The sequence below is a fragment of the Dermacentor albipictus genome, unplaced genomic scaffold (assembly GCF_038994185.2).
Source record: "Dermacentor albipictus isolate Rhodes 1998 colony unplaced genomic scaffold, USDA_Dalb.pri_finalv2 scaffold_12, whole genome shotgun sequence".
In the NCBI taxonomy this organism is placed as follows: Eukaryota; Metazoa; Arthropoda; class Arachnida; order Ixodida; family Ixodidae; genus Dermacentor; species Dermacentor albipictus.
Window position 1 is genome coordinate 10,257,841 of NW_027225566.1, and position 15,044 is coordinate 10,272,884.

Below are 15,044 nucleotides of genomic sequence, written 5' to 3' on the forward strand. Positions count from 1 at the left end.
TGGTGAGCCGACGATGGTGGCTTTCTACGAATTTGCTATCGCAATCGATGCTTGGCCTTTCCGGCGACACTGCGACTTTTTTCAAGATTGCTTTGCATGAAGGAAGGTGCTGAGTTGGCTAGAGTAGCTTCTGAAGCTGGCGTATGGCGGCGTGTGCCTGAGTGCATGGCGGCGTGTGCAGCCTCTTGAGCCGAACTTAGGATGCAAATTAAGGAATGTGATGTGGCAAAAAAAAAAAAAACTGGAGCCTTCCCTTCAATGTTTTTCATAACCCAATGTGCAGTTTCGGTATGTGAAAGCCTATATATATTTTTTCTATTGTGCACGTGGCGATTATGCGATACCAAAGTGTCGTGGAACTATCATTGAGCCTCCACAACTCACGTTTCATGCTGAGCAGCACCCTCTAATTAAACTATTATCTTCAATTGATTACGCCACGTAGATTGAATGTGTCATATTTATTTCCAGTGATGACCGCAGAGATGAAGGTACCTGCATTGCCGATTGTGGTGGAATACCACCGTTATGGTATCGCCGTCGCTACGCAACTGAAGAATCACTGGCATCACTGGACCATAATAGATATCTCTGCCTCGGTCTTTGTACATTGAAACAGATGCCTTGCAATATTCTCCGTCTTCAGGGATACCTGCAAAGTCATCAATAGAATTAAAATATTGTCACTGTTACAAACTTTGGCCTTAGAACTGTTGGAATAAATTTCTCTATATTGTTACGGGAGAATGAGGGCAGAATGGGTGCTCAGGATGCTATGACCAAGGATGACGTCATGGGGACACTGGTCTAGAACGGCGATTACAACTGAGATCTGGTGGCGAGCGAAGCTCACACGCGCAGAACACATGCCAACGGCGCAAGGACTACCGCCATTGGCAACGCGAACGACAGGCGAGGAGGCTGGCGTAAGAACCTTGCGAAGACGACGAGAAAGGCGGGCACTCATGAAAGATAGCTGCGCCCCAGTGTCTATGAGCGCCGATACAGGCACGCCATCCACTTCTCCATCGAAAAGGCTTTGTCCGGTAGCCACGGTCAACAGATTTCCTGGTCGGTTGGCCAATGCCGCATCACCTCTGGGAGCTGCACTGGTCGGTTTTCCGAAGGTGGACGAGGATGCCGGTCGAGAGCGAGGATGTCAGCTCTGCGGGAATGGCGAGCGGTCGTCGCATGGAGTCGGAGCCGGAACATCAGGGTGCGGTGGGCCGTTGCGAGCACGAGACGAAGACCGACTGTCTTTCTGGTGGTAAGTGTACGCGGGACCAGATGACGACGGCCCGCGATAGCGACAATGGCGGGAAGTATGGCCTATCCCATTACAGTGGAAGCTTATTGGCTTATCGTCACGCGAGTGGCACTGGTTTGGACCGCGGTACCTGGTATAGGTCGATTGTGGGCGGGGAGGAAGAAAGAAATTGCTGGCCGTATGGCGACTTACAGCGCAGATTGAATGAATGCCTGTGTTCGCCAGCTCTTCGCGTACGACGGCTTCGATGAACGATACTGCCGGGCGGGACTCGTCGTAAGAACGGGCTTGGAAACCGATGCAGACGCGGCCTCGTTATCACGCCGCACAAGACGCAGCAAACTTTCGGTACCAGGTGCCGAGACGTCCTCTCACGTTGAGTTAACGGAGGTGTTAGGGAGCCGCTCAAATTGTTGCGTGACACTATGGTTCTTCACTTCTTCAAAGCGTCGGCACTATTTTATTATGTCGTCGATGGCCGAGCAGTCCTTATATAGTAGTAAATTGAAGTCATCATCAGCGATGCCTTTAATTATGTGGGTGACTTTGTCGGCTTCAGGCATTTTGTCATCAACCAGCCGACACAGGGCTAACACGTCCTGAATGGAAACGACATACGGTTCAGTTGATGTTTGGGCCCGGCACGAAAGTTCCTTCTTGGCGGCTCGCTGGCACCCGACTGACTTCGCGAAGAGCTCCTGGAGTTTTTTCGTTGCAGGTGTCCCAACTAGCCATTTCCTCCTCGTGTGTTGGAATCGAACACCGGCCCTTACCTTGAGGTAGTGGATAACGTTAGCCAGCATAATGGTTGGGTCGCACCGTCTGCTCTTGCTGGCTGGCTCGTATTCGATTAACTTGTGTTCGGCGTCGATGGCGTCAGTACCGGAGAAGATACCAGGGTCTTGGAGTTGGGCCAGGAAAACCGATGTTGTGGTAGTCGAGGCAGAGTCAGCGGGCCACTCGGTCGACATGGTCGCACGGCCCAGAAGATGTCCACTGCGAAGTTCCGTGCTGTCTTTCGGACATACCTAATACCTCCAGCAAAGATGTTATGCGGAGATGTGAAAAAGGGTTTCTCTACAATATATATACAGTGGCAGTGAGCGGTACCACAACAACAACGATGGCGGGACGGGGCACAGCTCGTCCTCTTTCTCGGCTTCTATGCAACGTCTTCGTGGCTATGTCCCAGCGTTTGTAAACGAAGCAAAGCGTCCACTTCATCCGCAGAATAAGCGGCTCGTAACAATATTGTGCAAATAAACGGATTGAATTGGGAAATTAAATTGTTTGTAGAAGAGAAAAGGAGAACTAGTGCAATACTCCTATATTAACTAGAGCTGGGACAACCAAATCGATGTTGAAGGAACGTGCTATAATACGTGTTAGCCTGATGCGCGAAGCAGAGATCACGTCTTTGCTACTGCAATCTGCAAGATGTTTACACGAGATTCTGCAAAGCCCTTCTGAATTGTTCATGCTCTGTTAGTAATGTGCATAAGCATAGACTGAGTATATTGTTGTAAAATGTATTTAGCATATCGTCGAAGCGCATAAAAAAAGCTCCGAAACCACGTTGGCGAAGTGAAGAAAATACTGGACAAAAACATTGTTTAGAGAAACGGCCAATCAGTGATTTATGTTAGTCATTTCATAACCAAGTTGGTTTCTTCTTAGATTCGAACCGCGCAGAAATCGCGAGTTTTGTGCATGCACTGAATGCAGCACACTTCCATTTGGACAAAGTACAAATACCAGTTGCTGCTTCTCACCTGGTAGCAATGCCTGCCCGGAGAAAAAAGGGTCCCAGTAGATTTGATTTATTTTCGCGAAGTGGACGATACTCGTGTTGCCATTACAGTTCCATGTAACTTCGACGCCGTTGAATGCACTTGGATGCGGCACGCTCCATCGCAGTGTTGCATTATGTTGACTTCTCTTGATAGTGACCACACTGAGTGGTGGTGGACCTGCAATTGTGACATGTGTGAGGGTGCTGTGAATTCCATGGAATCGCAATAAATACATTATGAGGCGCAACGGAGATCTCCGTGCGCAGAAATACTGTGCGCTTACATGGAATGCGCAACTTGTAAATCCTTGTCCTTATGGATATATTTGACTGTTTTATCTACATGCAATGTGCAACTCCCAAATGCCTATGCTTACCGATGACTCAATTTTTAACCAATAAACTTCGGTATTTAAGGATAAGCGAATTGCGACTGTGGTTAAGATAACTTAATTACTGAAATTTCAGGATAGCCTCGATTGAAATATGGGATTGCACTGAGCCAGCAGCATGGGATAATTTCTTTTTCGTCAATGAATTGGCGCCACTACACCACTTGCACGTCGTCGACACCTTTAGTTTTTAACAGAGAAGTGTCATAAATAGCGGTCCCAAGATAACTTAGGCAACGGGTATATGAAGTGCAACTGTGTTGCATAGCGGTGAAGGTTCATCAAAAGAGAAGAAAGGAGGTCCAGGAAACTAATCTTGCCTCCATTTCCCATTTTTTGGGTGGCAGAGAAACTCTGCTCTGAACTGTCGAATGAGTGAGCAAATCCGATGAGATCACTCGATCGTGCCTAATAAATTGGGGGCTATTAGGAAATTGAAAATTGTGAAGACAAGGAATTTCAAAGTTTTCTTAGTGCTTACATCCTTCATGCCGTGCCTTTAAAGCGAAGCCTTCTTTGCCGCATTGATTCGGTACTGTGTGTCGTCGCTGTGCTTCTTGCCGAGTTCGAGGGAGCGGTATACTTCGCGTATAACACTGAATATTCACCGACAGGATAGTACGAGTGAACAGACCTTTGCACACTGCCTTCAAAAGTAATAAGGTATGACATAAAGCGCGCCCATATTGTGTCGGCTCAGTGGTATCTCAATAGGACACAGACCTCTTATTGAAATTGCGCATTCTACCCAAGTGCTTCCTTAATTTTGTAAAATTTGTATTCCAGCCGCCCCATTCTTGGGCCAATGAATATGTACCGCTAGGTGTGTGCCTAATCTTAGCATATCGCAAAAAATGTGTTTTACAGATCTCAGTATAACACTTCGGTGAAGCTTCGCTTCATCTGGATACCAACATGTGCGTTGTATGTGGATAGTGTTTTTCGAAGAGATATCTGGAAAATGACATGTTACATGAGGTGCATTGAGCCTGCTGATGGGTTTCACAAGAAGAAGCGAATATAATTTGTCCAGCAATACGCAGAGTTTAGTTTGTTTCCTGGATAACGACACTTCAATATTTTTTTTAATTATTAGCCTTAGAATGCAAACTCTAATTGCATAATAAAGCCGTGTAACAATAAAGTTATGTCCACCCATCCAATACTTCAGGAAACCATCCATTTTGAGATATAAGTTGCCAGAATGGACCATGAAATACATTGGCTTTCTAGTTGTGAAGGTGGTGAGGTGGGCTAATTGGTTGCTGGTGCTTTTATTCATATTAGCAGCGTAAACTTGAACAATATACGCACGTAAAGAAAGAAACCAAATAAGCGGAATGTTTATTTTATTTTTATTAATGGCAGTTATTATTTTTCTGAAATAATCCTTCGCGGATTACCGGAAGAAAATAACGCCTATGCATTTTTTTTTTGGCAGAATTCGGATACCGATATCGAAAGCCTGGCGCAAGTCACAATGTTTCTGTCGAAAGGACATGTGTCCATTATATTGGGGATCATTAGTGCAATTGCAGTTTATTCCTTTAAGCCGATAATTAAATGTTAAATGTGAAAATCTCGTTAGTAATCTGAACATTGTGATTTCTTGTGCGGTAATGTTAGTGTATGCAAGGCATCCGGAGACAGTTGTGCAATCACACTATTTTCTACGGGTAATCTTTTCATCGTTTAGATGCTAATTATGAAGACAAACAAGTGATAGTTTGGAATAGAAGCAGTGATTATTAATCATCATAAAGAACCGGTTAGATGGGGACATCGTCCTTGCGAGATTCGGCGCAGGAGCTAACACCGTCAAAGGCTTTCGGGACGGTCATAATCTCACGCAAGCAGTATACGCTACAGGCCACGCTTTTTAGATCTCGTGTCTACAATCGCCTACAGCACTCAGGTGCTCCAATGGCTGTGTGGGACTTCTACCTACCTAAGCGTCACAGAAAATATGGCTCGCAACCGTATCATTCTTAAGGCTGCATTCTTGAGCTTTATTACAAAAGCAAAATATCGGATATCACGCATATGTGGGAAACTTTCGCATATAGGGAAGATTTCTTTGTTTGCACTAAAATGTCTTCGATTCTATGAAGCTCCACACACATCACTGTTTGGAAAAAGCTATGCAAAAAAAAACAGCTACATAGACAACGTCGTCGGGTTGGTGCACGCCTTCGTTCTCTGTCATTTTGCCTATGTCGCTGCAATGCACGAATGGCAGAGGGTGGAGAGAGACAAACTCAACGCGCTCCTGAGAAATGTGATTAAGAGAGGCCTGGGTTTCCCCTAATATACGAAGACCGATAGGATCATGCAGTTGGGCGTGCACAACATTCTACAAGGTATTGCCGAGGCGCAAGAGAGAGCTCAATACATCAGACTCTCACCGCTCAGTCCAGAAGACAAATCTTGAAGAGGGTAGGCATCTCGCCCTCCACGGTTGAAGATAAGTACTGTCAGTTGCAGAGGTAGCTGAGCGACTGCGTCACGGTCATGCCCGTTCCGAGGAACGTACACCCAGTACACAACGTGGGCAGAAGGCAAGCTAAAGCCGAGAAAGCCAGGGAACGAGTTGAAGAAAGCACTTTCGTTGATGTGGCGTTCGAATCTAACAGGCGAACGTTCACCGCGGTCTGCCTGGACGATAGAGGCAACGTCACGAATTCCGTGTCCCTATATACAACGGATCCAGAGACGGCGGGAAAGGTAGGCATCGCCCTGGCACTCCTGGATGGCAAGAGAACCAGAATACACAGTGACTCGAGAGCGGCAATGAGAGCCTTTGGCAAGGGCACCGTTTCCAAGCAGGCCCTGGCGATCCTCCGCGGCAAGGGCTCTAACCCACACACGATCATTTGGTTTTCCGTACACAACGGAGATTTTGACGGAGCGCCGACTAATCTCAACGAGTCGGCTCACGACGCTGCGCGAGGGCTTAAAGACCGCGTGGCGCTAGGGCAGCCATGCTTGGAGGTTCCGTGCTGCAGGGACCATCTTCTCACATACAACGAACTCACAAAACACTTTTACTTGGCGCGCAGATCATATCCGCCTCCGAACATAAAGCTAAACAGACCCCAAGCTCTCATCCTGAGGCTCTTGCAGACGGGAACCTATCCCAATCCCTTATTAGTAAGCAAGATATTTCCCGACGCCGTGGCTTCATACACTTGCCCTGGATGGGGTAGCTTAGCAAACTTAGAACATATGCTCTAGCAGGACTCTGCGTTACGCAGCAACAAGGATAACACCAAAGAGCGTTGAGACGTGGCTCTCCATAGCCCCGAACTGGAAGAACAGACATGGGCCGTCCATCGGGCCCGCCATGCGGCCGAGAGGCTAGGCCTTTCGGTCCCGAAGTGGGAGCGGCCCGCTTCGGGCTAAGAATGTAGCGCGACCTGGAGAACCTGATTAAAGTTTTGCATACCATACCATACCATACCATACCAGGCACGATGATAGGAACCGTGGTATTTTGTTAGCCCTCACGTTGCGCAAGCTCGGGATGTTTTTTATCATTCATCAGCTGTACCCATTAAATATTATTTTCCTCAATTTATGTTCATGTGTGGTCTTTTATGGCGCAAGGTCCAGGTATGGCGAAATAGTGCCATGAAAAATGGCAATGTTATCTTTAAAATGTGGATGGCGTGGTCAACGAATCCCTAATGGAAGATGCGACAGGGCTGTAAAAGGACCTTAAAAGTTGTTACATTAAATGGTGTAAAACATATTGGTACTAAAATAATGGCTGTGACTAATTAGTGATGTGGGCTATTGCAGTTGGGTTTTAATAAAAACATATGACACAAGAAAAATATAACAGTTACACTAGAGCTTCAAGAGAGCCCTTGAATACAAGGGCTGTTCACATGCTAAAAATTACCTGGCAAGATGATTATCAGGGTGTCTGTCTCAGCTGAGAACTCTACAACCTTTTTCAGATTAAAAAAACGGTTCATTGCTAAGAAAGAATGCCGGGTGGGGAGGTATGTTTTCGCGGTACGCAGAAGGGAAATACTTCTTTCTCTCTGCTTCTATTACAGGATATTGAATAAGGACATGGAGAACTGTGAGGTCATTGCCGCACTTACTAAAATTGAAAGATCCTTCCCAGACAAGAGGTAAGAGTAAATACCACAAGTGTTTCCTATTCTTAATAGCCAAACAAGTACTCCATTGTATCATGCTGTTATCTCAGTTATCCAGTTCCATAGTTTTGGTTTTATAATGTGTAGCTCATTCAATACTTGGGTATTCCACTCTTTTCGCCAATGATTCCTCTGCATACAGCGTACAAAAGATTTTAGGTTTGTGGCAGCGATGGAAACATTTACATCTGCGTCGCTAAACGTTACTGACGTAGCGTTTTCGTCAGCAGCTACGTTGCCTTCCGTACCTTTGTGGCCAGGTACCCAGCATAAGACAATCACTTGCTTGCACATATATGCGGAGCACAACAAGCTGTACAATTAATTCAAAATGTAGTTGTAGTATTTTTGAAGACTAATTAGGGCTATCACTACACTTAATGAGTCTGTGAAGACAATAGCCCTAGCGAAGGTCGTGAGCCTTATGTACTGAATAGCCGAAAGTATAGCGTATGCTTCCGCTTTAAATGTACTGGTGTGTGGATTTAGGGCCCGAGATGTTGAAAATGAGGGTCCGAGAGCTGCTTAAGCAACACAAGCAGGAGACTTCGAAGGATCTGAGTAAAATTCATCACAGGAATACTTCGCCTTAAGTTCAAGAAAATGCTGTTGTATGTGCGCCTCACGTGCTCGTTTCGCTATTTCTACGAAAGAGATGTCGCACTGAATAAGCTGGCACTCCAAAGGCGGTGGAAACCGAGTAGAAGCCATCAGGACATTCTCTAGATGAAGGACGTCTGTTTCTTCGGACAGTGCTTCGAACCGGAGGGACAGAGTCGTGAATAGTGGAATGACATGGATGCTTCATATTTGATTTAAACTTCAGGGCGTAGGAAAAACCTAAATATGTCTTTTGCAGATGTAGGGACCATTCATTGGAATCAACGTAGAGCATTTCTATAGGGCTAGTCCTGAAGGTACCTGTAGTAACACGCAGTATCAAGTGATGAACGGAATCTAGCATTTTCATGGCACAAGGCGCAGAAGAGTTAAAGACTATGACTCTGTAGTCAAGGCGTGACCATATGAGATTTTTGTACAAGCTCAAGGGGCACCTTCTTTCACTTCCCCAATATGTGCGGGATTTTACTTCAACAGTTCCATTGTCTTGAGGTACTTTGCTTTAAGATACTTCAAATATGGGAGATAAAGGTTTGTTTAGGCCTAAGATAATACCTAAGAATTTACGTTCGGGGTCACAGATAGTCGTTCTCCATTAAGATAAATGGTATAGTACATAAATATGATAAAACATGTATGATAAATGGTACGGGGTATGCAAGCTGCATACCTCTCTTATTTGAGAAAAGGACACACATCGTTTTCAGGGGATCTGGCGTGAATCCATTCTTGTCTACCCACTCGTACAACTTTTCAGCCGAAGCTGTACTTGTCGTTTGCAGATATTAAGATTAGAATACCTGTAACCAATTTGCACATGATCCACATAAATATGATATAACATTGTACTCGGTGTGACAGTATGCAGAGAATTCATTTTTACAACCAAAAGGGTACAGCTTAGCATAGCAACTTGTAGTACACCTGTACAAATGGACGAGATAAGGCATCACCAAATTTAACACGGAACATGTGGTTCGACAAGTAACTTTGGATGACATTCAGCAAATTGTCCCGGATTCCCATTCCAGCCAAATCACGGAGAATTCCAAAACGCCACGTGGTGTCTTATGCCTTCTCCATATCAATAAATACTGACAAAAAGAACTGTTTATGCACAAAGGCATCGCCAATATTCGTCACGATGCGGGCAAGGTGATCAGTTATCGATCTACCTTCCCTGAAGCCACAATGTAAAGGGTCTAATAATTCGTTACTTTCAAGAAAATGAAGGAGGCGTCGTTTAACCATTTTCTCAAAACGTTTACACAGATAACTTGTCAAGGCTATAGGCCTATGACTGCTGGCTGAAGTCAGGTCCTTGCTGTCATTCGGTATTGGAATTATTATTACTTCCTTCTAGGTGGACAGAATGTAGCCGGCGGAGAAAAAGAGTGATATTAGTGTTTTGTGGGTTTCAGGGCGTAAGTTTTTATCATTTCATGCAGTATTCTGTCAATTCCTTAAGCGGACCTTTTAAACCATTTAGTGCATTCTGATATTCCGCCATATTAATTGGACAGTTACAAGATTAATTTCTATTTCCTTTCCGATCCACAGGCAGTCGCTACACTTGTCTCTGATATCTCTGTACTGCATCTGTGTAATGGGATGTACTGGAAATATGCTCGAAGTGTGAGCCTAGAGAAGCAGCTTGGTCCTCAAGGGTGTTTTCTCGTGTATGTACTAATGGTAGAGGATGAGTTTCATGCTTTTTACTTTGTTTAAGCTGTTCCAAGCTTTTCGTCCATCTGTTTAAAAAGTTATGCTGGAGAGGAATTTTACCAGCTTTCCCTTTTGGCGCGGCAGCGCGTTCTACTACCTTAGAACTTTTTCTGGAAGCTGGTCATGTTCTCGGTAATTACAGAGTCACGAAGATGAGCCCAAACCTTATTTTGCTCTCTGCGAGAATTCTCACACTGATTATTCTACCAGGGAACACGTCGTTTAGAGGGCAATCTATTCGTTTCGGGGATACATACTGACGCAGCATCAGCTATGAACGCCGCAAAGATGTCACTGCATCTTCATTGGAAAGTGTACATATGTAATCCCAGGCGAAATGTGTGAGCTTCCTCTATCGTTTCCAGTGGCCACAGTCGACTTTCTAACGGGGCACATATGGAGAGCACCAATCACCTTTTGTTAATTTTATCCCAATGGGCAAATGGTCACTCCGATGTGAACTTTTAATCACGTTCTTCTCTAGGTACAGTACTAATGTATTAGATGCAATGCCTAAATGGATAGATGAGAATGTTTTGTTTTTCACGCGGTAGTATGTAGGGTCTTTCCGATCCAGCAAGCTTGCACTTGTAGAGAAGAGGAAGTATCCTACTCAGTGTACTCTGGCATCACACCGACAATCTCCCCACATAGCGTTGTGTGCATTAAGATCTCCTACGACAAGATCAGGCTCTGGCAATTCATCGATAAAGCTGTGATAATGATCCATGATAATCATCGATAATTTTGGTTTGGGGAGATGTATAGAGAGGTAATTGTGACAAACTCGTTAAAGAGCACCACGCAGACTGCAACTGCCTCTAGGAGAGTTTTAGGCTGCAATTGCCGGCAAGCAACCCCACCCTTATGTACTACTTTTGCCGCACCATGTGAGCGCCGTCACACTCCATGTGACTTGGGCGGGCGCCGAATGATGTAGCGCTGCCCCTGGGCGCGCCACATTGGTATAGGACGCACTACACTGGTTCAATGAGAAGCATTTACACGTCTCTTGGATTGAAAAGTTAAGTTGGATTTTGATTTCGATGATTTGCTTTTCTTTTCTTTTCACGACGGGTACGAATGGGACTACGTGGTGTGAACCCCGTCACGGTTAGCGCAGTTGGTGGTGGAAGTGCAAGTGTCAGACGAGTGCTCGTTGTATGCGCATTTTGCACATGTAGTGCACCCTCGGCAGCTTTGCGAACCGTGCCCGAACCGCTGACACTTGAAGCATCGGCGTGGATTCGGAAAGTACGGCTGTACACGGAGTTTGCAGTATCCAGTTCCTACAGAATCTGGTAGGTTGTTTGTTCCAAAGGTTATGATTACGTGTTTCGTGGAGATTTCCTTGTCGTCGCGCCTGATGGCTATTCGTTGGACCTTTGCTACATTCTGACTTTGGCATCCCCCGAGTTCACTCGAGCTCTCTTTCACTTAGATCAAGCAGGTAATTTTCAGAGATGGCACTGCGGACAGTGTTCAAGGATCTGTGTGGGCCGACTGAAACAGGAATGTCTCAAAAAGCAATGAATTTGAACATTATACTGTACCGATTCTTGCCAAGAACTTCAAGAAGGTCGCCGCTACCCATTTGAGTTCCTTTGTAGCCTGCGCCGATTGATCCCGTCAATGATTTTGCCACAACGAAAGGAGATATTCTGTGGACACACTTGATTTCGCACTGATTGTGAATGACGTGGTATTTTGGGAAAGTTTCTTTCGGCTCCATAACGAATTTGAAGATTTCTTCGGTGCCCCCCCTCTCGTAGTAGCGATCAGGGAGTGGAGAGAAATTGGATGCCATAAATAATATAACTAAATTATGTAACACACCATGGAGCCGAACCAGGGGACGACACAGGATGGGAGCTAATCATTTCTGTGCACGTCAACGGTACATCCCCACTGTAATAAAATACAAAAACCTAAGGCTGCATATATTACATAAGGTTACCCCTTGCTTGCGGGAAGATCGGAAGTAAAAATAAGTGAAGACAGGAAAGATTGAAATGAGGGAGATAGACGAAGAGTTGAGAGACGAGTCATCATCATCATCGGCCCATTTTTCCACGCTTCAGGAGAAAGGTCTGTTCGTGCGATCTCCAATTACCACTGTCCTGCACCTACCGATTCCAACTTGCGCTTGCGAATTTCCTAATTTCACCTCCCCACATAGTCTTCTTTAGTCCTCGACTGCACTGCCATTCTCTTGACACCCATTCTGTAACACTAATGGTTCACCGGTTATCTAACTTACGCATTACATGACCTGCCCAGCTCCATTTTTTTTCTCTCAATGCCAATTAGAATATCGGCTATCTCCGCTTGTCTCTCATCCACACTGCTACCTTGTGTCTTAACGTTACGCCTAACACTCTTCGTTCCGTCGCCCTTTGCGCGGTCCTTAACTTGCTCTCGAGCTTCTTTGTCAATCTCGAAGTTTCTGCCCCATATGTTAGCAATAGTAGAATGCATAGATTCTACACCTTTCTTTTCAATCTCTGCGGTAATCTTCCAGTCAGGATCTGACTATGCCTGCCGTATGCACCCCAACCCACTTTTATTCTTCCGTAAATTTCCCTTCCATGATTGGTCTCCTGTGAGTAATTGACCTAGGTAAAGATGTCACACACTCTAGAGGCCGACTGCCGATCCTGAACTCTTGTTCCCGTACTCGGCTATTGATCATTGTCTTTGTCTTCTGCATATTAATCTTCAACCCCACTTTTACGCTTTGTCTGTTAAGGTCCTCAATCATTTGTTCTAACTCGTCCCCTGTGCTGTTGAACAGGACAATATCATCAGGAAATCGAAGGTTGCTGAGATATTCGGCATTAATCCTCACTCCTAAGCATTCCCAGTTTAGTAGCTTGAATACTTCTTCCATGTATGCGTTGAACAACATTGGAGATATTGTGCCTCCTTCCCTGAACCCTTTCTTTATAGATATCTTTCTACTTTTCTTGTGAAGAATGAAGGTAGCTGTAGAATTTTTGTAGATATTTTCCTAGATATTTGTGTAAGGCTGCTGTACTCCTTGATTACGTAATGCCTCCATGACTGCTGGTATCTCTACTGAATCAAATGCCTTTTCTTGTTCTATGAAAGCCATACAGAGAGGTTGATTGTACTTTGCAGATTTCTGGATTACCTGATTGATGACATCTATTTAGCCATTATGAAATATCCCTTCCTAAAGCCAGCCTATTCTGTTAGGAATGATCCTGGTGAATATTTTATGCAATACTGGAAGTAAGCTATGGGCCTATAGTTTTTCAATTATTTAATGTCTCCGTTTCAGTGCATTAGTATAATATTGGCATTTTTCCAATTCTCTGGGACGCTTTAAGTCGTAAGATATTTCGTATGAAGGGGCGCAAGCTTTTCAAGCATGGTGCCTCCTCCATCTTTGATTATATCGACTGTTGTTCCATCTTCTCTTGCCGGTTTTCCCCGTTTCAAATCTTGCAACGTCCTTCTAACCTCACTGCTGGTTATAGTTGGAGCCTCTCTAACATGTTCATTACTACTACGAATGGAGGTATCGTCGCTGCTCTAGGTACTGTACAGGCCAGTACAGAATTCTTCCGCTGCTTTTACTATATCTTCGAAATTTCCGATGATATTACCCTGCTTATTTTTCAGTGCATATATATTGGTTTGTCCTATGTCTAGTTTTCTTCTCACTTACATCATGCTGAGTATAATTTTTACTACTTACTCAGTATTTCTCACATTATAATTTCGAATATCCCTTATTTTGTCCTTGTCGATCAGTTTTCACAGTTCTGCAAATTTTATCTCATTTTTTGAGTTGGACACTTTTATTCTTTGTCGTTTTCTTATTAGGTCCGTCGTTACAAGGGAGAGCTTACCTACTCATTGCCCTCGTGCCTTACCTCCCACTTCAATTGCTGCTTCTGAAGCCAGCCTAGTGGGGGTTTCCTTCATTATACCTCTATCTCATCTTCATCTCTCGGTTCTAAGACTACATATTTGTTTGCAAGTACTAGACTGAATTGACCTGATTTTACCCTTACTGCGTGTAGGTTGGCCTGTTTCTTCTTGTCTAATTTTACTCTCTCTTTTCATATCGAGGTGGATCTTAGATTTCATTAACCCATGATCACTGCACTTTACCCTACCTAACACTTCTACATCCTGCACCATGGTGAAATCGCCAGAAAGTTCGAAATCTGTTTCACTTATTGTTTCACCATTAGGGCTTTTCAAGGTCCACTTTCTGTTGTTACACTTCCTGAAGAAGGTGTTCATTACTCAAGCTTATTTCTTTCCGCGAATTTTACCAACATCTCTCCTCCAGTGTTCCTAGAATCAATGCAGTAGTTGCCAATTGCTTGTTCGCCAGCCAACTTTCCCCCCACTTGTTGCATTGAAGTTGCCCATGGCTACAGTAGACTGAGTTTGCAAATTCGTCATCGCTAATTCAACGTCTTCATAAACTGTTCTATTTGATCAACGGCGTGACTGGAGGTTGGAGCGAAGGCTTGCGCTACCTTTATTCTATATTTGCTTTTTAGTTTTATTGCGACTACTGCTACCCTCTCATTGACGCTGCAGAATTCGACAATCTTGCCCACTGTGTCCTTATAGGTTAGGAATTCTACCACATAGTGTTTCATATTTGGGAGTCCTCTATAGGACAGGACGTGGCCGTTAGTCAGCACTACATAAGCCTCACCAGTTCTTTTAACCTCACAATGGCCAATGATATCCTAAAAAATCCTGACAGTTCCTCAAAGAGCCCTGCTAATGTAGATTTACTCGAGAGTGTTTGTGAGATGAACATTGCCAATGTTAGTTTCCAGTAGCGGCATGTCCCGGTCCAGAGATTTGTAGCACCCTCTGCTGCGTTACAGGTCAGGTGCTCCGCAGCTGGTGGGGACTGAGGACCATTGGTTGATCGAATGAGTAATTTGTGAGGTGGTGGCTGAATACTTCACCAGGGAGGCAAATTCCTGCTCTGGTGAGGGCGTGTCTTTTGTTGAAGCTTAGTGGGCCTTCCTAAATTGGTTGTTCCTGGATTAGTATAGCAACACTGCTTCTCGGCAATT

At 44.7% G+C, this 15,044-nt stretch overlaps 2 protein-coding genes across 4 annotated transcripts in view; one reads left to right on the top strand and one right to left on the bottom strand.

Moving 5' to 3' along the window:
- The window catches only part of LOC139051572 (uncharacterized), a 61,736-nt gene that overhangs the window by 23,990 nt on the left and 22,702 nt on the right, over positions 1–15,044 (top strand). The gene's annotated exons all lie outside the window — the stretch shown is intronic.
- The window catches only part of LOC135917092 (uncharacterized), a 63,704-nt gene continuing 49,125 nt past the window's right edge, over positions 466–15,044 (bottom strand). For both annotated transcript variants that reach the window (XR_011509430.1, XM_070528537.1), the window contains 2 exons: positions 3,040–3,237; positions 466–652 (listed from right to left, as the gene is read on the bottom strand). Coding sequence is in view for 1 of the 2 variants with exons in the window: in XM_070528537.1 (XP_070384638.1) it covers positions 3,088–3,237 (150 nt within the window). In the remaining variant the exon portion in view is untranslated. The remainder of the gene's footprint in view (positions 653–3,039; positions 3,238–15,044) is intronic.